Source organism: Euwallacea fornicatus, chromosome 32, assembly GCF_040115645.1.
Source record: "Euwallacea fornicatus isolate EFF26 chromosome 32, ASM4011564v1, whole genome shotgun sequence".
NCBI lineage: Eukaryota > Metazoa > Arthropoda > Insecta > Coleoptera > Curculionidae > Euwallacea > Euwallacea fornicatus.
In genome coordinates, this window is record NC_089572.1 from 2,533,481 (window position 1) to 2,556,950 (window position 23,470).

The 23,470-nt window shown below is 37.4% G+C and overlaps 5 protein-coding genes across 6 annotated transcripts; 2 read left to right on the top strand and 3 right to left on the bottom strand.

The window, feature by feature from the left end:
- The first annotated feature begins 5,588 nt into the window (after positions 1 to 5,588).
- On the top strand, positions 5,589 to 12,149 carry LOC136348258 (uncharacterized). Of its 2 annotated transcripts, XM_066298955.1 has the most exons (10): positions 5,589 to 6,512; positions 6,570 to 6,752; positions 8,528 to 8,729; positions 8,851 to 8,949; positions 9,068 to 9,392; positions 9,445 to 9,720; positions 9,781 to 10,309; positions 10,361 to 10,762; positions 10,815 to 11,168; positions 11,329 to 12,149. In XM_066298955.1, the coding sequence occupies exons 1-10, from the start codon at positions 6,180 to 6,182 to the stop codon at positions 11,893 to 11,895; spliced, it is 3,270 nt and encodes a 1,089-aa protein (XP_066155052.1). In that variant the 5' UTR covers positions 5,589 to 6,179; the 3' UTR covers positions 11,896 to 12,149. The 2 variants fall into 2 exon arrangements, with proteins under 2 accessions (XP_066155052.1, XP_066155053.1); XM_066298956.1 differs by lacking the exon at positions 8,851 to 8,949 and having other exon boundaries at positions 5,590 to 6,512.
- A 4,516-nt stretch (positions 12,150 to 16,665) lies between these two features.
- Positions 16,666 to 17,441, bottom strand: LOC136348268 (uncharacterized). The gene is made up of 2 exons (XM_066298973.1): positions 17,018 to 17,441; positions 16,666 to 16,964 (listed from the first exon to the last, which is right to left on the bottom strand). The coding sequence occupies exons 1-2, from the start codon at positions 17,439 to 17,441 to the stop codon at positions 16,744 to 16,746; spliced, it is 645 nt and encodes a 214-aa protein (XP_066155070.1). The 3' UTR covers positions 16,666 to 16,743.
- LOC136348263 (queuosine-tRNA galactosyltransferase-like) lies at positions 17,437 to 19,120 on the bottom strand. The gene is made up of 8 exons (XM_066298964.1): positions 18,975 to 19,120; positions 18,666 to 18,885; positions 18,538 to 18,602; positions 18,417 to 18,485; positions 18,191 to 18,354; positions 17,986 to 18,138; positions 17,654 to 17,933; positions 17,437 to 17,603 (listed from the first exon to the last, which is right to left on the bottom strand). The coding sequence occupies exons 1-8, from the start codon at positions 18,993 to 18,995 to the stop codon at positions 17,523 to 17,525; spliced, it is 1,053 nt and encodes a 350-aa protein (XP_066155061.1). The 5' UTR covers positions 18,996 to 19,120; the 3' UTR covers positions 17,437 to 17,522.
- A 321-nt stretch (positions 19,121 to 19,441) lies between these two features.
- On the top strand, positions 19,442 to 21,293 carry LOC136348260 (ADP-ribosylation factor-like protein 13B). The gene is made up of 4 exons (XM_066298957.1): positions 19,442 to 19,627; positions 19,685 to 19,845; positions 19,898 to 20,177; positions 20,231 to 21,293. The coding sequence occupies exons 1-4, from the start codon at positions 19,590 to 19,592 to the stop codon at positions 20,994 to 20,996; spliced, it is 1,245 nt and encodes a 414-aa protein (XP_066155054.1). The 5' UTR covers positions 19,442 to 19,589; the 3' UTR covers positions 20,997 to 21,293.
- Positions 21,294 to 21,728: 435 nt separating this feature from the next.
- LOC136348266 (ubiquitin-conjugating enzyme E2 J1-like) lies at positions 21,729 to 23,415 on the bottom strand. Its single transcript, XM_066298971.1, has 7 exons — positions 23,208 to 23,415; positions 22,901 to 23,106; positions 22,716 to 22,845; positions 22,484 to 22,662; positions 22,339 to 22,428; positions 22,139 to 22,284; positions 21,729 to 22,085 (listed from the first exon to the last, which is right to left on the bottom strand). Exons 1-7 carry the CDS (start codon positions 23,242 to 23,244, stop codon positions 22,004 to 22,006), a joined length of 870 nt encoding a protein of 289 aa, XP_066155068.1. The 5' UTR covers positions 23,245 to 23,415; the 3' UTR covers positions 21,729 to 22,003.
- Between the last annotated feature and the right edge of the window lie 55 nt (positions 23,416 to 23,470).

Sequence of the window (23,470 nt, forward strand, 5' to 3'; positions counted from 1 at the left end):
GATGATAAGACCGAGCCAAAATAAGCGACGGAATTGTGGATACACCTAGCTTTTTCTGGTTTTATCGATGTTGTCCTGATCAAACTAGATCAAAGTGCCGCGACTGAATGAACTTTCTATAAGAAATATATGTTCGATGGTACCCTCCCGAACATCATCTACGGATTTACTCGGTCAAGACCTATCCAAAATATTGAAGTAATCTAGGCCACACTGATGAATGCTTCAGAAGATATCTTTAGATTTCAAGTAACCTGTATTAGCTTAGTCAGAACTTAAAAAAAAAACTAAGCGAAACCGATCTGATCCGTGCCTATGCGGCATACTTGCTTCGTAAATACGCCCTCAAATTTCTTGGAGAATCTCAAATATATCCAAAAGCCACACCACAATATTTGTTATTTAACCGAGAAAATGTTATTTACATTGGCCTGATCGTTTGAAAAATAATAATAACGTCTTTTTGAACTTCGACACCCTGTATTCCGGAAATGAAACGATTCCTGTAATAACTCCGGCTCACTTAAACGATAATTTTACCGAATTTTAACGTGAGCTTGATGCATTTCCAATATTCGAGAATTCTGAATTAACCCAGACCGCTTCGAACACGAATTTATCATTTCATTCAATTCCGACCGTATCCAAGCCTATTTAAACCAAGGAAGAACATAATTAATCTGGATTAATTTGAATAATAAAATACATAAGCATGAATCCAACCAACGTTCGCCTGGAAAACGCATTATTAAAATTGGTTGAAATGAGACTAAATGAGAGAAAAAATGGTTTGTGAGAAACGCTTGGCAACAAGGCCCTAGAAGGACTCATTCCAGAGAATCGACCAATCATCTGAATTACTTTTAGTAATTAGTAAATGAAGCTTGTAATGTGGTATGTTATAATAGTATGATGGAATAACAGTTTATGTATGCCTTTATCTCCATTCTGCGATAGCTATCCGAAGAATTCCATTGTGCGACAAGTTAAAGCCGAATAAAATGCCAAGAGAGTTTCTCGTACAAATGCGTAATGGGCGGTTGAAGGCAGGTTTCAGTCAGGGCCCAAACGACCCTTTACCCTTGTTACGTCCGCTTCAACCCCCGTTGAGGGGTGGTGTGGCTTTCAGTTTGAAGCCCCAGCAGAAAATCGATACTAGTGCCCTACAAGTCTTGGCGTGATTCCACAAAGTTTCCGTCCCTTTCCCGCATACAAACTTTTCAGGCTGCAGCAACTGAGCTCTGTTGCCATCTCGAGCGTTTCTTGCGTCACGCAGCCTTACTTCGGATTTCTACACGAAAACCAGCTAAACGAGGTTTCCATTTACAGACAATGCAAAGTTCAACGACGCTGTGATGTAGCCAGGCGAGCTTCCAACCAACCAAAACCACACTCCGCAATCTAACAGCAGTTGATCCGTTTAACATCGAGGTCAAAGCAAGACATTTAAGCCTTCCATCAGCCGATTTTATTCATTGCCAGTGCCAGACTGATTAATATTACTTAGCTTACGCGGCAGAGCTGCACTCGAAACCCCCTGTGCTACAGCACTGGTTGGAGCATCAATCGGGTGCGCCAATGCGAGGGAAGGGTCGCAAAGGCCTTTGGCTAAAAACGAACCGACGGATAAAGCTTCCAAGATGAAGCTTTCTCCTTCCTTTCCGACGATGAGAAGATCGCAGATAAAAAGGGACGAGAGAAGGGCCCCCATTCGAACTCACATTGTCGTAGGGGAGCAGGCGAACGTCTTTCAGACACGATGCAGATGTTTATGTTGGAATTCTTTGCCATGCAATAGAGTCATTTACATTTCTCCGCTTTCGAGATTGAAGAGTATGTGGACTATATGATGAATTTCCTGTACGATCGTTCAAATTTCGTCCAAATTCAAAATGGTCTTTTCGGTCCCAAATTTATTTCCACCCATGTCTTTGTCGGTAGACATTAAATGTTTCAATTTTGCTAAGAAAAAACCCTTTTTCCTAGGACCTCGGCCCATGCAATTATAAAAATTACCTCATCGAACTCAAGTAGAGCTGAGCTCTCGCTCGCGACGAATTTTAAAACAATTTTATTAAGTCGTTGATGAAGTTCAAGGAAACCCCAATTAAACACAAAATTTTCGCAGTTCCGAACTGACCTTGCTGATTAGCATGCCAATTAGAAACTTCGGAGACTGATCCGAAAAGGAATTTTTGAGGAATTTAATCTAAAGCGACTCAATCAAAAACCTTCAAGAAGACCCTTATCCATGGGTTATTCGGCATTCTCCAAAGGGCGTCATTCTACGTTATTCTACGTCATTCTAACACGAAATCGGTTCGACAATTTTGAGCAAACTCACACCAATTTGAACAGGAACTTTCTACAATTTTCAAGCGACTTGGACCGAACTAAGTATGAACTATCCTCACCTTTGAAGAACCCAGACCATTCTAAGCAGGAGTTTTCCACAATCTTGAACTAGCTTGAACTAACAGTTATCAGAAGTATTTGAGAATGTTATTCAACTGCATTAGAAAAAGCTTGAGGCGACGTGATTACGATCTTTCGCGAAGCAACACGGATTGACCTGATCTAGAACGTTCGAGCAATATGCAGTACAACAGGGATTTTTGTTATTTTGAGGTAAACTGGACTCAGCCGTTCAGGAATCTCCTAAAAAGCTAAAGTAACTTTGAAGAATCTACATTTGGATGAATTTCAGCGAGTCAGTCAGATGAATTTCAGTAAATTAATCAGATGAGTTTCAGTTTTCGGTTCACCAACATCTTTGTTGGTAGACATGCACTACCTATAAAATCTTCTACCTGACCGAACCCATCGGGTATTGTTTTTAGTTGATGCGTAATAAAATGACCAAGTGCTTCTGGCCAAAGTCAATAATCTCTACAGAGCTAATTTTAGCGTGAATCCACGAAAGCATCAGCTTCGGCACGCCGCTGTGCTAGAGAACAACGGGCGATCGAACTAAAGTGGGCTTCGACGACCTTCCATGGAAAGTAGATCCACCTCTCTCTACCCGGTTTCGTCGTCGTCATGCAAAAGCGGCCGCACTGCAGCTCGAAAACATGAAATTTTCTCTCTGTCTCTTGGAGTGTCAGCGCCAGATCGAAATAGCAACCGTCTTTGTCTTGGACCCAGGACAGCATCTCACATCCTTGTCTACGAGCCTACGTGACGCCAACATGGCGACCAACGGGTGGAACCCGCGATGACGATGATGGTGAAACAATGCGAAAGCTTTAATTAGCTCGAGTTGGTTTGGCATGCAGCCGAGATATCCGCTTGGATAATGCTGAACTGCAGAAACAGCATTACTGCTGTTTTGTGTGGTGCGGTAATCTTTGGTAGCGTCATATCCTGTCAGGTGGTTAAGAACCATTACAACCTTGACACAACTTTAAGTTAATGAGAGGCTGCTGAGATAGAGTACAACCAAACGATCAAGATCCAGACTCTGAGATTGGGAAAATTCTGGAATGTGTCAAAAAGGCCTTTAAAAGGGTACCAAACCATAAGTAAATAGTTCGCTTTAAACTATTTATTGCGTAAATTTCAAGAAAATTAAACGAATTAAAAACCATTTCGAAAGGTTCCTGTCGTCACTAATGTTGGATCAGCAGAGTGAGCACTTATCCGGGGAAACCCTGACGTATGAAAGAACTTTCTTGAAGTCAATTATCAATACTTGGCAACAACGAGCACACTGTGAAATAAATGGTACAGATTTTTACGTCATAAATCTATGTGGAATTTTCGTGGAAGAGGAATTTAACAACAGCAATTTTCAACATTTGGCTACACTGCGTATATATGACTTGACAGGGATGTCAAATATCTTGAGCATTCTATAGTGGCAAAACAGCAATGCCACGTTGTCACATAGTAGTAATGATAAAACTCGTTGCTATTATTGCACTTGTTGAAGTAACGCATACCAATTTAACTTTTTTTCTACTTTGAACTTATGCCTTGTTCATATCTTGGTCTTGATCGAAAACTTTCTAGAATTTTTAAAAAGCGTGAGCCGAGTTGACAACAACGTCGAAATTTTTTGAGGTACTCGAGATCCATCTATACAAGAGTTTTCGAGACTTTTCGAAACAATCCATACTCACTCGTTGGGAAATCTGCTTCAGTTTTTGGAAGTAAGACAAATCAAAATGAACAGACACTTTCTTCATTTCGAATTAACCTGGACAGATCCCAACTAGAATAATTCGTACACGAATGATTGCCAATTTTGATGCAGGTATATACGCATACCAGGTGCGTCAAAAAATAGTATCCGGAACTTTTCGAAAGTCAAAAAGTAGCTGTGACAGATTTGATCTGGAATATTCGAGCTTTTTCTAGAATATTGATATTATGCATGACTGACCTTACAAAGAACGCGCGAAAAGTAATTCATTTAATAAAACTAAAATTCTCAAGAGTCCTGAGCCTGGATCGTCTTGGATCGACATTATAAGAGAGTTCCGACAATTTAGAGAGAGTCCAGATTATTAGAGAATAGTTAAAGATAGTTATTGATAGATAGAATAGGTATTAATAGAGAATAGTTACAATAAAAGAAAATGGCAAACTTATTGCTGCAGCCCCTTTTTTAATTGAGTTAAATACGATGCTCATCTTCGACTCGACAATAAAGGAGACCAATCCGGCAAATTTGCGTTTTCCCTGACGATAGTAGATTTATTTTCCAATTGGTACCGATTAAGATGCTTTTTTATTTCGGTTTTTCTCGTTCATTAGATGGATCCAAAATCTTTTTAATGCCTAGGCAGTAAAACATTTGTATTATGGCCAAGGGATAAAAAGTCATACTTTAAAACATGTTTTATGTAAATAAAGGAGAGAAAGTTATTATTGAGAACGGGCCTCACCGAAAAACCTTGACACGAAGGTTGTTAGGCCTGCGTCAGTATTAATTTAGTAGATTATTAGATCTCAAAAAATGTGCGACGAAATGGAGGGGGGAGGTGAACTTTACCTTCGCTTGAGGAGGGTTTCTAGAAAATTTTCATGTCCCTTAACCTTTGGTTAGGAAGAGATTCACCTGGTGCATTTCCAGGATTTTTGGAAGCAATAAGTTTTCGTGCCGAAAGATATGTTTGAGGTGTTATTTCGTAGATTTATTTTTAGTAGAATTCCGTAAAATCTTTGATCTAAATTTCATCAGTCATGGGCTTCAACTAATTTGGGTCTTGCGACGGTACCAAATCGTCAAACGAACCAAAATGCTTTAACTCCAGCGTTTCCATTATTGCCCGGTCATAGAGCCATACTTATTACGTTCCAATTACCGGTAATCAACCCCCATTGAAGGCGTCTCCCCGCTAATGGGGTCCCCTCCAGGGAGCTTTGGCTTGACAGAAGTTATTCAAAACATCTTCAATTTATATCTGCCGGACGGAATTACTCGGTTTAAACATCCAGGACAATGCCACAAAGCGGAGAGCCCGATAATAAAGCGCCGCCATTGCCATTTGGCAAACGGCCGGCGACCCAAGAGAATCGAGTAGGTGCTTATCAAAAAGGTCAGCCGCCCCGATCCTCACTGCCTAGTGCTTTGTATTTGCAGTGTGCTACGATCGATAGAGAGAGCTCAGCAAGGCAGACCAAAACTCGTTGTTGTACGGTTTGCGAGAGTCCGTATCCCTCCCTCCTACAGCAAGCAATTCGTTGCTGAGACCTCCTTTTCCTCGAAAAGGGGATCCAACGCTGCTCGTATGCATGCGCCGTGGAACACCGTATTGATCACTACGTTTTCCTTCTCAGTTCTCAAACTTCCAGTTGGCCCGATGGTACCACTCGTGTTGAACCCGTAGCAGCTGCGGTAACCTTCTGCGTTTAGGAAACTGCGAGTGTTCAACTAGCACTTGAGGTGATTATGTTTGCTGGTCGTGATTAACGAGTGGTGATAACGGTGCGCATTCATCGTGTATTGGTTGGTGAAAAGTGAGGAAGTTAATTTGCCGCTCAAGTTGAAATTTGAATAATTAAAGAGCTGGGGCGTGCGCCACTGCCCGTCGCCGAAGGAAGGAAACGAACATGGCGGACTGGATAATTTGACGCGGAGTGCTGCGCGAGGAGCCCCGGGGTGCCGGCTTTTAACTTTAACGGCGCTTTTTAACACAAACTTTCAATTCTTGAAGCTTATTTAACCTCACAAAATGGAGGAGAATATTGAAAGAGAAATTAATAATGAAATGATATCCAGTGAGGAAGTGGTGTCCAACGGGGAAATTGTGTCCAATGGAGAGGAGTTGTCTGAAACGAACAAGGAAACTCATGAAGAGGAAAGTCACAGTGGAGAGGAAATGTTTGAAACAAACAACAAAATTCAAGAGGAACCCATGGATGAATCCGAAAGTCTTTCACAAGAAAGGGAACTTGAACCATGTCGCCTTTGCGATAATATCTGTGAGAAAATGTTCAATATCTTTGAGGACAACCCTGAAGGATACCAATTAATTGGCCTTATTAAGGAGAACCTCCCTATAGTGGTGAGTAACAAAACCTCAAATTAATAACTTCATCATTATCTAGTTTTAATATTGCAGCTCTACAAAACAGATCCTCTGTCAAAACAAGTATGCGAAAAATGCGTCCTGAACTTGCAAATTATTAGCAGTTTAAAGAAATCAAGTCGAAAGACTCAGGAAAAGTATGTCCAGCAATTAAAGACGGAGGGAGACACCACTGACAAGAATGTGTTGCTGTTTTTGGGGTGCACAGGCAGCAAGGTGAGGACATGTCAATTTTTTCATATTTATCAAATTTCACAGTCAGAAAATATTATGAGCCTACTGTGTGCATGCCTTAAATAGATATTTCCACCACTCTTACATTTCTAGATGGCTGCATATTTCCACAAACTGTTTTCTACTAAACTTTTTCAAAAACATTTTTGAAACCCACATGATTTGAGTCATAAATAACACTTTCAAATAAAATTCGTTAATGCCTATTGATAACTTAATTTCCATGTAAATATATATATTGGTTATCTTAGTTCTCCAGTCCTCACGGAAACTGACAGAAACTGAGAACTTGTCTGCACTTGCTTCTCAAAATAACGAATTTTTCTATAGAAATGTCCAAAAATTATATTAGCATAATTCATTATAAGAAAAATGTCTTCTTGACTATAATATCAACTTATTAGCTGTGAGGTGAAGTCAGACATTGTCTAATTTTTCCTATTTGGTAACACCTCAGTTGAGAATGACACCATTTTTGTGATTAATTTTTAATCAATGGAGGAAGTTTTAACCACCCTGAAATTCACAATTTCCAACATGGCTGCAAACAAATGACGAACGTGACATTGATAAAAACATGGGACATTCGGTTTTGTCATTTTTGTAACTCCAGAAATAAACTCCTTAATTATTGGAATTCCCTAATTTTCACTTCGTATGAAGTCCTTGACAAACTTTATACGAATGCAGTTTATCAACCCGCATGTTGTATAGGACATTTCCGCATGAAAATTTGGTAAACGCACGGGAAAATATTCAACTGTGGGAAACTACAATCGGCCAAGCAATTCTTATTTCAATATGGTTACCAATAAATCGTGTTCGCTTATGACATAGTCTGAAATCCATTAAGCTGGGCGAGTGTAATTTTTGTTCGTAGGAAATAACTGCATCATTAACGCAATTCGTAAGTTTTTCTTATCCAGAATATGTAGAAAAACTTCTTGAGTATACTTTGTACTTCTCGGTTTTATGGCATGAGATAGACGGTGTTATCATTAAAAACTCAAGAGATTTGACGCTGTGAACCGCCATTTAAGAATTTCGGAAACAACTGTAAGATAATTAATATTTGCAAGAGTCAGTTGAATTCCGCGCTAGAATGCGATGCTCATATACGCAAGGCGTGTTTAAGACAAGGACAGAGGTAATCTAGTTTCGTATCCTCTTTCTGGGTGGCCAGTGCGTGTTGCCTAGTTATAGAAATTTAGAAGAATTTACCATCGTTGCCAGTTCAACCTCAATCTAAATTTCCAAGATTGTTGATCCTCAAATGAGGGTTTAGAGTATAATTGGGATCGAGAGGCAGACTGCAGAGATTATGGGGTACCAAGGTATTTGAAACTATTTTCGAAGCATTTTGATTCGGGATGGTTTATTTGAGTAAACAACAACCTAAAATGTGAATCTATTGAAACTTGATTATTCAAATATAATGAATGTATTACGGCGAATAGGGAGAGGGCTATTTACCTGTTGCTATTTTGCAACTATGACTCTTGATATCTAAAAGTTTGCAGATGGAATCGCCTTAAATGAAGTTATTATAGGTGTAAGAAGTAGGTACTTCTTTTAGTTTATGGAACATAGTTACCTAAATATCTATAATCTGCAGTTTTGAGAGTGTCCGAAAATGAAGATTCCCCAAACTACTTCCCTCAAATGAGCACAAAATTAGAGTGAATTACAATTTCAAGCTGTTTCAAATGTTTAACTATCTTAATAAGAACTTGCTAATAAGATTAATTCTATTTCAGTTGGTTGATAATGGAGATGAAGAGGAGGAGGAAGAGGAGGAACTGAAAGACCAAGCTACCTCTACTGAAGATCTGACTATCCTTTGCGCCAATTGCAAGAGTTCCATTCTAGACGCCTCCACCGTCAACGGGGAAGTGGAACTGGGGCCTGATCTCCATGAGATTATCAGGGAGTCATTGAAAAGAAATAGAATTTCTACCGGTGGGTTATAGTAAATTTTATCAATTTATGTTTATTGTACGTCCACTCGCATTATTCTTCTGGTAAAGATAACAAAATCCGGGGATGCATCAAAGGCATGCAATTAACACTTTTTCTATAGGGGAGTCTGAGAAATCGCTCCGAAGGAGGAAAAATCGACCCCTTTACCATGAACTAGAGGACTCCTTGTGTAGCAGTTTAACTGATCTACCTGGGGCAGGTAATCAGTGCATGCCTCAGAGTATTCATTTATGCTTTGGGCCCATTTTTAACTTCTCGCTTTTAATTTATACAATTTCTTTATTACCAATTTCTTAGGATATATTTGAAAATTTCAGGTGACGATATCTCTCAGTATGGAGAAGGCGGAGCAATGAGTGATGCAGAATCTGAAGCAGATTCCGACGAACAGCCTGCTAAACGACGGAAAGTTGATCAATCTTCTAAAGAGATTCAAGATGAAATCAACAAAGAACTTGCCAAACAAAAATCTGCTGACGAAGATGAGGAGGATTCCTCCGAGAGCAGTTCAAGTGCTGACACCAGCGAAACAGATGAGGAAACCAAAGAAAAACTGGAGGAAGAGAAAAAGGCTGAATTAGAGAGAATCGAGAGGATTAAAATCAAGTGCCAGGAGATGTTTAGTGAGGCGCCAGACTTTAGGTAAATAAAATAACCTATAAAAAAATTTTTAATGTCCATGTTGTTGATGCAGCTATGAACCTCTGACTCTCCAGAACATCGTTTTGTATTGGATCAACAAGCAAAATATTCCTGAATTCGAGGGAACCACATTTGAGAAGAAATCCACTGTCTGCCGTTGCAAAACTTGCAATGAAGTATTTCAGAATGTCAATCTTCTAGCCCTACATGAACCATTACATATGGAAGTGGATATGGAAGAGAAGATAGACAATCCTCAGCCTTGGTCTAATAATAGACTTCATTCCAAAATTCGCAACAAATGGTTAACATTCTTTGACGAAAATGGGTAAGGATTAATTTGTATATTTTTTAAACGTTTTTTTTTTGTTAATTACCTTGTAAATAGATCTGAACCTGAAGAGGATGAGGAAGACGAAGAAGAAGATGATGAAGATAACGAGGAACAGGACCCAAAAGTCTCAGGGGACTCAGCTCTTTTGGTTGAAGACACCGAGAAAACGATGGAGGTGTCCAAGAAGGACGAAATAGTGCTAGTGAACATGAAACCCATGGTGAATGGTATTTATCTTGGAGACTATACCAAAGAAGAGCGTAAAGCGTTTTACCAGTGCATGCGTATAGGGGGACAAACAAAACGGTTTTGCCCCCTCTGCCGTTATTGCTTCAAGGATAATTGGGCAATTGAAAGTCACTACTTTTCTTTCGCATGTCATTATACATGCCGATATTGCGGCATGCGCTTCAACAAACAGAGACATCGCTTTGATGAGCACGTGAAGGAGCACAAGAAGAAGAAAGAATCCACATCGGAGAAGATTTATACTGCCAGTAAAGTCAATAACACCCTACCAAAAGTAATACAGCCGGATAAAGTCAAAAGGATCGTCCCTGGGGAGCCTGAGCAACCCAGAGAGGTGAGAATTTAAAATAAATAAAATTTACAATTTTAACGAAAATTTTTAAAGATTAAACTTGAGGATTATGCCTCTCCTCCGGTGATCACAAAGGGTGGGTTTGACCAAAGAAACCGCTATAGCCTGCCAGAGCGGCCCAACTTCCAAGGCCTCAAAATAAAGGAAGAACCCAAGGATTTTCTTGGCCCTCTAAATAAAACCCAGAATCAGGCCTACTTCTGCCGGAAGTGCTATAAAGTCTTCTTTAAGCTAGACGAGTTCAATGCGCACAGCAAAAATTGCGACTACAACAATTACGCAGTTAACAAACCAGGTTCTGAGGTCAACAACCCGAAAATTCCCATGGTGAAGGTCAAGCAAGAGCCTGGAATTGAGAAGAAGCTTAATGGGGATATTATCAGCAACGCTGGACGTCCTCTTAGGAATTGCGCCCGAGATATTGGCCCATATAAGGTAATGATCAAAATCCAAATATATGTAACATAATAGCTTTTGTCTTTCCTAGGATGAAGTTTTTATCCCCAAACAAATTCTAAACGAAACATTACCTGGGCCTCCCCAGAGCTTTATTTGTCACATCTGCGGTACTCCGTTCCCTACCATCTACTCCCGCAACAGCCACATGAGGATACACAAAGGAGAGACGCAGGGTGCGTCTAACGGAGGACCCAGTCCGCAAATGGTAGCTCAGCAAAATATTCTGAAACAAAGGTTACAACAACAGCAACAGCATAATTTCCAATTACAAAAGGCAGCGATGCAACAGCAGCAACAGCGTCAGCAACTGTTGCGCCAGAAACAGATGGCTCAGCAGAGAGCGCAACAGCAGAGCAATTACGGGCAATTGGATGAAATAAGAGTAAGTTTTTTATATAGAAAATTGGGTATTTTTCTATAAAATAATTGTGATACAATAGACAAATCCGGACACGTTATATATGTGTTTTTAATACCTATCTTCTGATACACACTCAAATGACCATACATACGTATATTTGACAACGCTTGTTCTTTTTAAGGTTAAAGAGGAGCCGGTGGACAGCTTCGAACCCATGGTGGAGATCCACGAGGGCCACGAGCGCTCCCCTTCTCCCATCTACAATTCTAGCCCTTCGCTCTTGAGTGGGGGGGAAATCTCACTAACTCCCATAGTGAAAAAGTCCTCCCTGAACCCCAATATTTTGAAGCTAGTGCAGAATAATCCGAACATTAGCCTGGTGTCGAAAAAGTCTTCTCCGGGGCAGGCGAGGCAAAATGGCGAAGGACACAGAACGCAAGGGGGAAACATCATCAAAAACGCCGGAGGGTACCAAGGGCCTTACGCACCTACGAGTCAACAAGTACAGAGGGTGGAGACCAATGGAAATCAACCGGGGTACATTACAGTATCTTCAAACCTTATGCCTAATGATGACAAAACCTACAAATGCTCCAGCTGCTGGGAGGCGTTTACAAATAAGTCACATCTTTACTTCCATAAGAAAAACCAATGCGAGGGGTCCAGGTTTCCTTGTCCTTTCTGCAAGAAACGGTTCGGGACTGAGGCTGCCTACAGTTCGCATATATTCTATTCTCACCCGGAATGAAAATAAATAGGTCCTCCTGACTGCCAATTTGGGTATGAGGCTTCGATATATATATATTTTTGCACTTGTACAAAAATGCAGAGTATTGTTATATGTATAAGATTGAAATTTTTAACGTTTACGCAGAAACAGATACAATGAATATGACGCAAGCAATAAAATTACAAAATATAAATTTACAAGTAAATCTGCTTTGTGGTTATTATAATTGGTTTAGATACATGTAAGAAGTAAAGCAAAATAATGAGATTTTATGTTTTGTTTTTTTGCATGCAAATTGCCATGGTGTAACTTTTACAAACTCTTCATATTAATTTATAGTTATATTTCAGAAAAGCGAATCAAAGTCAAAAATAATTTAAATTATTATTACTTAAATTTAGTTCAACATAGATCACTGACGAAACAGGCACAATGTGCATCTGCACGTGATTTTACAATCGCCCTCTTCAGAAGTGGGTAATGTTTTATCCACTTATTTAATATATTAACCTTGTTATTTCAAAACGAAACCTTATTTTGTGCTTTCTGTATTTATGCTCAATTTCATTTTCAATCTATAATAACCAATTGTAATCAACAAAATAATTGCAAAGCATATTTCCCTGCAAATTTTTTTTATATAATTTTATTACTTCATATTCATTGTATATATTTATACAGGACGTCCTTGAAATAACTGTACAATGCTTGACCAAAAATTCCTGAACCCAAAATAAGGCGTTCTAGGCAAACTTACCTATATTCAATGTGGCTTCGTATTGCTGCTACAGGGCGCCAAAGTTTTTAAATTAATATCGTTTTTTCGAAATAATTGCTGAATACTTTTATAGATTTTTACTAATTTTGGAACTAAGAGTTAAGTACTACGTAAATGGGCGTAAAACGTGTTTTAACGTGAACGGGATCTTTTTTTAATGCGTGGAAATATTAAAAATGACGCGTGATTTGTAAATAAAAGTTTGTATTTTTGTTACCCCCTGTACGAATGACTTTAATTTCTTCTCTGGCACAAGCTGACTTTATTTTAAAACTTTTGTATTTCTTGCAAAATTTTCGTTTACGATAACTTGCAATTTGTCATTGTTAGTCGGAACGAAAACATGAACAACATTTTAACCTTAAATAACTACTAATTGTTATAACAAATATTTAAAATGTTGACCGTTTTCTTGAACACATAAATACTACATTGATTTCAAAAAATGAATCTAATTTGGGCATCTCGTTGGGCTTATTTTCAAAATAATCTGCAGCGTCGAATATTCATTACGATAACTTAGCTTGCGTACCAATGGGGAAAAACAGTTTTAATTGAAAAAAAATCTCACAACAATTAGAGTTTCGGATTAATTTTGACTTGGAGCAGAGGCGTGCACAGCGGAAACTTGAAAAAAAGAAATTCGATATGAATTTCTAAGAAAAATTTTCAAAATAGTTCCGAGTTTCGAATGAATTTCGACCCAAAGCAGAGGCGCATCCAGCGGAAACCTGAAACAAAAAATGCAATATTAATTCCGGAGGAAAATCCTCAAAATGTTTCAGAGTTTCGAATGAAATTTGACCCGAAGCTGACGCATACGCAGTTTAGACCTAAAACTCGCGCGTCAAAAACCTGAACCAAAATGGCGTCAGCGACATCCGCTTTCACTCACAAAATGACAGTCCAAGATCCCCTGTTTCGTTCGTTATCTCATGGATACACTAATCGCGTACATCACAAGTGTTTAGAACAGAGAAAACCCTGATTATCCCGATTATTGGTACGACCAATTTGTTCATCTTCGCGCTAACGTTCGAGTGAATCATCTACGAAGCGATATCGGTACGAAAACATGCAAAAAACTTTCTACCTGCCTTTTGTTAAGGTACAGCTGGTCGGTTTTGAAAACAATACGCGATAGGAAGTAATATGCGACGTTTCCAGATTTAGTAAAATTGCGAAAATTTACGAATTTAAGGCACTAAACAAACATATCGCGAAAAATTAAAAAATACATTTTTTTGTTGCTAAAAGAACTTGATCAAAAGGGTGTAAAGTAAAAAAAAGTGCCTTTGCATAGGGGAACGTAAAAATTTCTCTTCAACAAGTATAAAATTTACTCTTCGAGTACGGTACTACTACTGTGTATACCACTGGTATTGATTTTTCCCGTTTTCGAGAGCGTGGGTCACGTCTTGCGCGTCTCACGCGCTCCTTTTTGTAAACACCAACATTCCTTAAAACTATCAATACCCCGATATTGAATTAATCATCCATCAATATATATATATATATATATATCAAATAATCTCCTTCCACAACGGACAAAAATTTCCAACAATACTAATAATAAATTCTAACAAAAGAAGTTGCGAGTTTTTCAAGAACAATTCAAATTTAGAGTTGTAGAGTGATAAAACCACCACCAAGTTAATACTTTGACTCGGTCTATTAAAAATTAACAACTTCGAGGACTGAATAATATATATATGTAAGCTTATAAATTTACTTCTCATATAAACAATAGCTATAATACATAATAACAGCTTTGTAAGCATTGTGTCGCGATTCTGCAGTGGCATCTTTTCTTCCCATTATTAACTTACATATGTATATATATATATATATATGTATATATGTAAGTTATTACTAAAAAAATTATAATATGTGGTTATAATTTTTTTCTGTTTGTTGTTTAATGCGATTATTCGCAAGCAGGGCAAATAAAACACTCGATTTATTATAGTTTTTCTTTTATTTTAATGAGACCTTTTTCTATCATATTTTCTTTATCATTTATTACATTAGGCTCTCGAAAATTGCATAATTATTGAGATCTAATAAACAAACATCGAATACGCATCACGTGGCGATGCTGCAGGGAAAACTTTTTCTTCATCAAACTGTGCCCAATTTGTGATTCCTATTAATAGCACGTTTTTGACTTGTGCAGACAACTATTTCGATATTTTCAATAAATATGCACATATATAAACATAATTCTGCGTCTTGCTGGACCTCCTGAAGGTTTCCTCATCATTTATTTTTATACTGAATATTAGTGGAAACTCGATTAGAAATGGGTTCCTTGGGTACCTTTTACTCCTATCAATGTTTCACCAATCAACTGGTACGGCACCATTTTTCTCTTTTCAATTTTTAGCGTTGGCGTCTTGCATTAACATTATTTGTATTAAAACTACTCATTTCCCTAAGTTACCTTGCAATACTTGTAAAAATTTGATGGTTCGCAATTCAGCGATTTTCATATTTGTCATGATAGATTCCGTCCATTTGCCATAGATTCGTCCACTTCCCTTAGAGAATCACGTGTAATAGAGGCACGTTAATTTTCTCAGCGATAGAATAATGTTCGATTTTAAAGGATAAAAATTTATTAAATTTACAATAAACTCAACTAAGATTAACATAGTAAACACTATCGGTATGTCAGACGTACGCAATATTTATTTTATTGTTATAAGCTACTTGAGAAGGTATCGAAGTATTGATGAATTGCAAGGTGTAATTTCGTTTTTGAACTGAAGAACTTACATTTTTAAAGATCTTTATTCCTTGAAAACTGTTACAAGATCCTTATAGGTTCGTAAACTAACATCTAAGTTAACTTATTAACCAACCACGTGCCGGAGGTTCTTGGCTTTTATAATAACCTTCAGCTGATTCGGCATCTGGTTTAATATTTTATTATTGTCGCGTAAAAGAGAATATATGCAGTAGATTTTTGATGAGTTCTAAGAGTAAAAAAGTCTCATAACTATATCGTAAATAATTTTTTTGTACAGTACCTGTATGCCTTGCGAAAGCATTACAAGAGGCAAAAAATGTTCAAACTAAAGTCAGCTTGTAGCAGAGAAAATTTTTGTTAAAGTCATTCGCACGATGAGTAACAAAAATACCAACTTTTACTTAAAAACCACGTGCCATTTTTAATATTTCCACGCATTAAAAAAAGGTCTCGCTCATGTTAAAACACGCGAATTTGCATAGCGACTCTTGGCTCCAAAATTAGTGGAAAACAACAGATTTTAGCAATTATTTCGAAAAAACGATATTTATTTGAAAACTTTGGTGTCTCGCAGTCACGAAACGAAGCTGTATTCAATTTACAAGGTAAGTTTACCTAAAACGCCTTATCTTTAGTTCAGGATATTTTAGTCAAGCGTTGTACACTCATTTCACGGACACCATGTATGTAGCTATTACTTTGTAAGCGTTAAAAATTCCAAACTATTTCTCCCAGAAAATAAATCTTCTATTCAATTTGTTATATGTATGTATACCAAATAGAGAGAAGCGCTTCTGTTTGAGAAAAACATTGGAAAGACTGATTTTAGTTCGTGTAGATACCTAAGAATATTTTCGAATAAGGGCGTAGTGTTTTACTAATTTTATATTGTAATTAATTTTTATCTATAAGCTTTTGATATTTATGTGATTTATTTTCCTTAGTTTTTGTCTAGATTTATGGCATAAGTACTCACATACGGATTTGTGAGATCTATACCGTAAAATTTCTTCAATAAAAATTAGTTCAAATCAACGCTTTTGTACATTAGCCATATATATATATCGAAATCGGCAGCACGTCCACGCAATATGAAGACCTTCCGTAAGGTCTAGCAACATAGAAGCTCTTCGCAATGTTCATTTAAAATAAAAAAAAAAACACCGCGCGAGGTTGCCATTCAGATAATTCAAATTGTGATCATATACGTAAAGATTAACAAGCAAGGGGTGTATGTGGTTGTAAATGAAAATCTCTCTGACTTCAACAAAACCATTACTTTTTATTACATAATGAATTTCATCATTCTTCACATTCAAACTCAAAGCCTTTAATACTAAAACCGGTCCCATAACACCTCAAACTCCTCACTGAGCCCCCGGATTACTTTTGCGTTATTGGTGAAGACCAGATTCTCAAAATTCTTGCAAAACGCCTGCGCTGTCAAGTTAAGACTTCCAAAGAACACTTTGCCAAGTTGCCCGTCCTTCTCGTCTATCAGACAAAATTTATGATGCATCATTTCATTTACTCCAGGAGAAATTTTTATCGCAATCCCTGTAACCATTCCCCGGTTTCTTCTAACCGACTAGCAATGATTAAAAACTCACCGTTCTCTTTTAAATATTCCAAATTTGACTGTACTGTGTCATTTTTACTCATACCTCTATCGGCTATAACTTGCACTTTAACTCCTCTTCTATGTGCGCTGACCAATTCGGTTGTAATCTGCTTCAGAGTTAGCATAAACATGCATAATTTGAGGCTCTTTTTAGCGCTGGCGATGTAGTGGAGAAGCCGCTTTAAGTGGGTGTTAGAGCAGCTTTCTCCGCACTCAGTCAGTTTGATTAAGTGGGACTTGCAGTTGAAATTCTTGTAGTCAATGAAGATGCATTCATAGTAGCTGTCAAAGTCTGGTTTGTTGAGGTCTTCAAGGAGTCTCTGATAGTGTTTTTTAAGGATGTAGTGCAGGAATATTGGCAAGGCTGTCAGGCCCAGAGAGATTGGTGTTAGGGTGAGAAGGAGTTTGAACATTGTGCTACCTGAAGATCTAATATGAAAATAGAAAAAAAAATGTATAAGGACCATCACCAATAAATCAAAGCATTGGCCCAATTAACTGAACATTACATAATCCACTCCCTCCTGTAGATGCAAAGAGTTCAAATTTTCCTCAAAAACCCCATTAGTCAAGTCCTAAAAATGTCTCCTTTAAACTGCACCTTTCCACTACTTCCCTTACTCACTATTTTCACACATATCACAAACGGAGGAGTTGCATCTTTGAAATGAATTATACTAACTTCCCTTTGGAATTTTCGCCCTTCTGCATTGAAATACTGATACTTTCGACCAATTTTATTTAAATCTACGTCGCAGAAAGCCGCTACTTTATCCTTATTTTGCTGGGCAAGGGAGTTATAGAACCTTCGACCCTGTTTCCCAGCATTCCATATGGTGAATGAAGGCCATTTTTGCAAGACTAAAGTCTCCAAACGTTGTAGACGGATACTCCAAATTGTATCTCTGACAATAATGGATTTAATTACATTAATGACTATTTTTTTGTAAGTCTTACTGATTTATTGAAAATGTTGTCTGATTAGCATGAAAAGTGTAGATTAACAGGATTTGATCTACCCGAGCAACTTTGCCTCCTAAATCCAAGTGCTTATAAAAAAACAACAAGTCCTCAGGACAGCCTTGATTGTTTTCACAGAACCCACCAACTCTGCAATGGAGATTTAGCCACAATTAAATCACCACCGACAACTTAATTCTACCTTTCATAGAGACTTCTATGACAAAACCATGTTGGCATTATAACAGTGGGACCATGGGAGGTGAAAACTTGCAGGTTTAATTGCAATTTTGTTAGATTGTTGGCCCATTTAGTATAGCGAACTGTGGAGTTAAGGGGCTCTCGCCTAAATTGACAGCCTATTATCTAATAAATAATACTCCATTTTCCTTCTGCTGACTGATTAAAATATTTACATGTATGCTTACTGTATCTAAAGGGGTTAGCAGAGCCTTTTCATACTGTTTGATAACTCTATCTGGCAGCATAACATCATCCTAAAACTACCCAACTGCAAGGCTCTAACACATAGACAAATAACTTACTTACACTGTCTTGAAAACAAAGAAAATCTCCACTGCTAATTCCTACCGCCCTGTTTTTTGAATACCCAACTATAAAGTATACACAAAAAAACTTTAGTTGTTATCTTCCTATAAAAAGAATTATGTGGGTACCTCCTTTATTTTGATCAGTATTGGTATGAATCTTAAAGGGTATTCCTAACTTCTCAAAAGAGACCTTCCATGATTCAAGTAACTGAGGTGTGTTATCAGTGCTGCAATCATTACATACACAAATTTCAAGTCTAAGGGTTTCTAAAGCAGTTTGTTTCAAGATCCCTTCGAAGCAAAGCTGAATCCATGGGGATGCGTTGAAGATGGGGATTATTATGCTCTAATGTAAAAGATTTGAGTTTAAAGGTAATGAAGCATTGTTTTTAAGGAAAAAATTGAATTTTTGAGGATGGAGTGGATATAACTTACGATAAGATGACTATTTTGCATCGCTGAGCATGCTTTATGATTTACGTTTTAAGAATATGAAGAAAAGACTACTTCTTTATGATTTGAGGTCCCAAAATTTGGTTTATGAATGAAGATTATTGAAAATAATAGTAATGACAATAAAGGCTTACTTTTATTTTGACATAACGTGTAATATTCAAAAAATTCAAAACTAGCAGGCAGCATTGCCAGATTGTAATAATATACAAGAAAGATGAAACTAATATACGTACATGTCTCTCTCGTTCTAATGCGTAACGCCAAATGCCAACAAAGCAAGAGAAAACATCCACTGGAGTAATTCAATAAATAAATTTTCTATTGTTATTTGGTGAATACAATGCTATAATGAAGGCAGGTATGGATGCGTAGTTGCGTTAAAACAACTTTTCGACATTACCCAGATGTTTTATTTGTTTTGATTCTCAGATCCACTCGAGGAAATTTTATTTGTTACTGTTTATCTGCGAGATCTCAATAATTTTTGATACAATAACTCAAAAACACAAGTTTGACTCAAGAATTCATTTTAATTTCCCAAAAAAGACTCCCAAATAATCTCAACTAGACTGAAATGTCTGAAAAGTGCCTAACATGGGAAATAATTGCTGTCAAGAAAGCAAACTAAAAAGGTATCTTAAAAAGGAGATCTGCTATTTCGTCAGTCATACCTTTTAAATTAATTCTAGGCACCGATTAGCCCTATTGCTCGTAGGGCTGGATAATGCAGGCAAAACTGTAACTGCCAAGGGTTTGGCAGGGGAGCCTACTGATAAACCCATTCCCACTATTGGCTTTTCTGTGATAGAACTGAGGTACAAGCAGTATGATGTTAAAATTTTTGACTTAGGTTTGCTTGGCATATTTCACAATTTATTAGGCTACAGATATGATATTTCCAGGTGGCGGAGCTAAAATTCGAGGTATCTGGCACAGATATTTCATTGATGTCCATGGTGTGATTTTTGTTGTTGATTCATGCGATACTGACCGCTTTCCCGAAGTCCGAAAAGTGTTTGAAGATATTTTAAGCAGTAATAAAATCACAGGAAAACCTGTACTTATATTAGCCAATAAACAGGACCAGGAAAGTGCCCTTGATGAAGTGGATATTATAGAGTACCTTAAAATTGAGCAACTGGTAAACACATATAAGTGCCCTGCTTTGGTACAAAGTTGCTGGTAAGTGAAAAAAAAACACCATAACATTCTTTACAACAAATTTAACCTTCCAGTGCAAATGAAATGAACTATCACAAAACTGACCCAGGAATTAAGCAGGGCTACGAATGGATTGTGAATTATATTGACAAGAACTATGAGAAGTTGAACATTAGAGTGCAACTGGACATGGTGGCTGAGGAAATTCAAACAAAGCAAGAAATGCTTGAGAAGCTGAAGCGAATCAAGGCTGAAAAACAAGTCTTGGAAGACCCAGATGCCATTCAGACCTTTTCAGAATATGCCTCAAAAATTAATGGAGTGACAGTTAAAAACTTGGAAGTGTTAGATGTTTATCCCAACCTTGAAGAGTGCAACGAAGTCAATCATAGCACCTCAGGCTCCACCACAACATTTCCAGAAATTTACTATGTTAACACCTGTACTACAAAAAGAGAACGTCCACAAAGTGCTATTCAAATAGTGAAGCATCAGCTGCAAAACAATCACAAATTAGGACGTTCACAGAGTGCTAAGACTCAAAGAAACATTATCGCGCCCTCTAAGCAGATGCTTTCTAAAGAATTCATGCCTACATCTGCTGCTAAAGTGATATTGGTGAATCCTCAGAACATTAAAAGTGCTACAGAAAAGGTGTTTACAATTAGTGGCAATGACAATGGACCTGGTGGGGATTTTTATAGACCTGTGGTGAATCAAGAAGTATTGAGTATTCACGAGGCTTTTGAGGTGAAAAAGTTGCCATCAGTAAATGTTGGGAGTAAAGATGAAATTACAGAGTCTAAGGAGAATGGCATTTGCATGGTGGATGTTGAGTAAAGTTAAGGTTTTTTAAGAAAGTGGTGCCATAATATAGTGACCATATCACATCAATAATGCCCTCTAATGTTTATGACAGTCTTGTATACTGTTATCTGCAAAAAAATTAATGAATGTAGATTACTTGGGTAGAGTCTTAAAGTGACCAAAATATTACTGCACTGCTTTCTTAAGCAACCATTGCTTAAAAGATTTGCAATGAACTCAGAAACTGTTTCTAGTCATTAATGGTTTTCATATTTTTATATTGAGCACTGCAATATTTTGATTATTTTAATAAAAATTTTTTACACACAACGGATTTATTGTGAAACATTTTTTGTTTCTTTTAGTAGCAAGTTTATGAGGAAGTTTATTTCAGTAGAAATAATTACATATTTTATATTTTAGGAACTTACAATTGTTCAGAGTATTTTTGCTTCTATTACAGGCTGCCAACTTGCATCAAATGTAACAAAATGGAATAACAGCAAGCTGGGTGAATATAATTTTTGGGCCTCTGGTAATAATAGCGATTGTTGCAGAACGGCTTTGGAAGTCCGATAAACAAATCCGAAAATCGACACCTACTTAAAAATGTTGTGTTGGAGTTTAGAGATTTTTACTGAACTGCTGCCTGAAGCGAGACATCAGTACATGCGTGATATAATACAAAAATAATGCATTTCAAAGCCAGGCAACCAAACTTACGCCTTCAAATAAAAAAATTTACCTAATATAAAAAGCTTTCAACTAAGTGTATAAATTAATGCGTTTATAATGTAATTAGTTGTCACATTACTACAAAACATAACGGCCTATACACTATTAACATATTTGTGTCAAATCTCAACGAAAGCAGCACCATTTCTACAAAATACTTTGGCTCAAAATTGGAACATAAATCTTCAGTTTTTCTAATAAGAGATAAGACTTGTTGCTGCATACCCTGTACTGAAAGCTAAACCTATTAATGAAACAATACTTGATTAATTTAAATCACAAGAATTTCTAGCATTAAGTAGCAGCTACATCAAAAATAGGCGTCGCATTATTAAAACCGCTATGACGGCTACGATCACATAAACAAGGACCCTCCAGAACTTATCCCTGAAAATTTCATGATTTCTTGCCACAGCCCTGGAACTATAAATGAAAATTACCTTTTACTCCTCTCAATGCTTGCTCTTAAAATCTCATCTGTTATTTCCTGGTGTACTTCTTCTATCCCTGAAGAACTAGCCGTATTTCGGTGCCGTACAGAGACCTCGGAAAACGTCTCAGGTAATGAAAATGGTACGGCCCTACCCTATATTGGAACACTCCTTTATTACTTTAAAATTTCTATTGAAGACTTAAATACCTTGCGAATTGATAGAGGAAGAGAGGTATCTTCCCCACTTTCTGCAGGCAACTGATTTCCATCTTTCTTATTATCCACCTCTTCCTCTGCCTATTAACACAGAAATACCTGAACCTTGAGATAATTTTCTTTCAAACAAACAGACCTTCAATGCTATAGTCTCCAACATGGTGCTCTCCTCCTGAGTGAGAGTGGGAGCATTATCTGCTGAAATCAGTTTTTCAGATATTTTGCCACAAGTGGAACACTCCCAGGTTTTTGATTTTCTTGCTAGCACTTGCCGTTCCTCTGGGGTATAATCTAGTGAACCAATGGTCCCAACACCTTTTAAATCAATGTCATTATATTAAATCTCTAAGAACATATTTCATTTTTACCTTTTGTAGGCATGAAAGCTATAAGGGCCAAAAGGGCTGTGCGTATGGACCACGAGGGTTGCCATGTTTCAGGATGATAACCAGAGATTGACAAGCAAATTTTTTTGTTCACCTCAAAGCGGCCGTTAGGCTAATAAAATAATTTTTCTTGAAACATGTTAGTTACAACAATGAGAAACACTCACAGTAAGAAGAATAATATTGGGGGGCTGCATGGGATACTGGGGAGGGAGCAAAATGCGGCCATGGTAATAGCCCCCTTCAAATTCAGTTTCAGGAGGTCCCCTTACTGTGAAATGCCATTCAAACAGATTGTCATCAAGAGGGCATGCATAGTACTCTTCTGTAGGGTTTGCCAGTTCTATTGCTTCGCGCATAAGACGCTTTACTCCTAGTTTTAAAATATGAAGACATTGCATAAATTACTGAAGGCGATTAGGATATTTTATCTAAAAAAATGCCAGATTCTCAAGGATAAAATTATGGGTTTACCAGGACTTCTCAGGCTGTATTGCGTTTCCAAGGGCATATCTTCAGATAATCTTACAATTGGCACTGGTACAATAAATTCAACACTTGAGGAAAAATTTTATGATGGTTAATTAAATGGCGAAAAGTACTTGAAATTGGAAAACACTGAAATTTTATGAGAATTACAAATAATAAACACACGTCACTTTCCGGACATAAAATAATAACCAATCAGCTGATTAAACTTCAATATAATAATCGATGACTCCAACCCCAATGATATC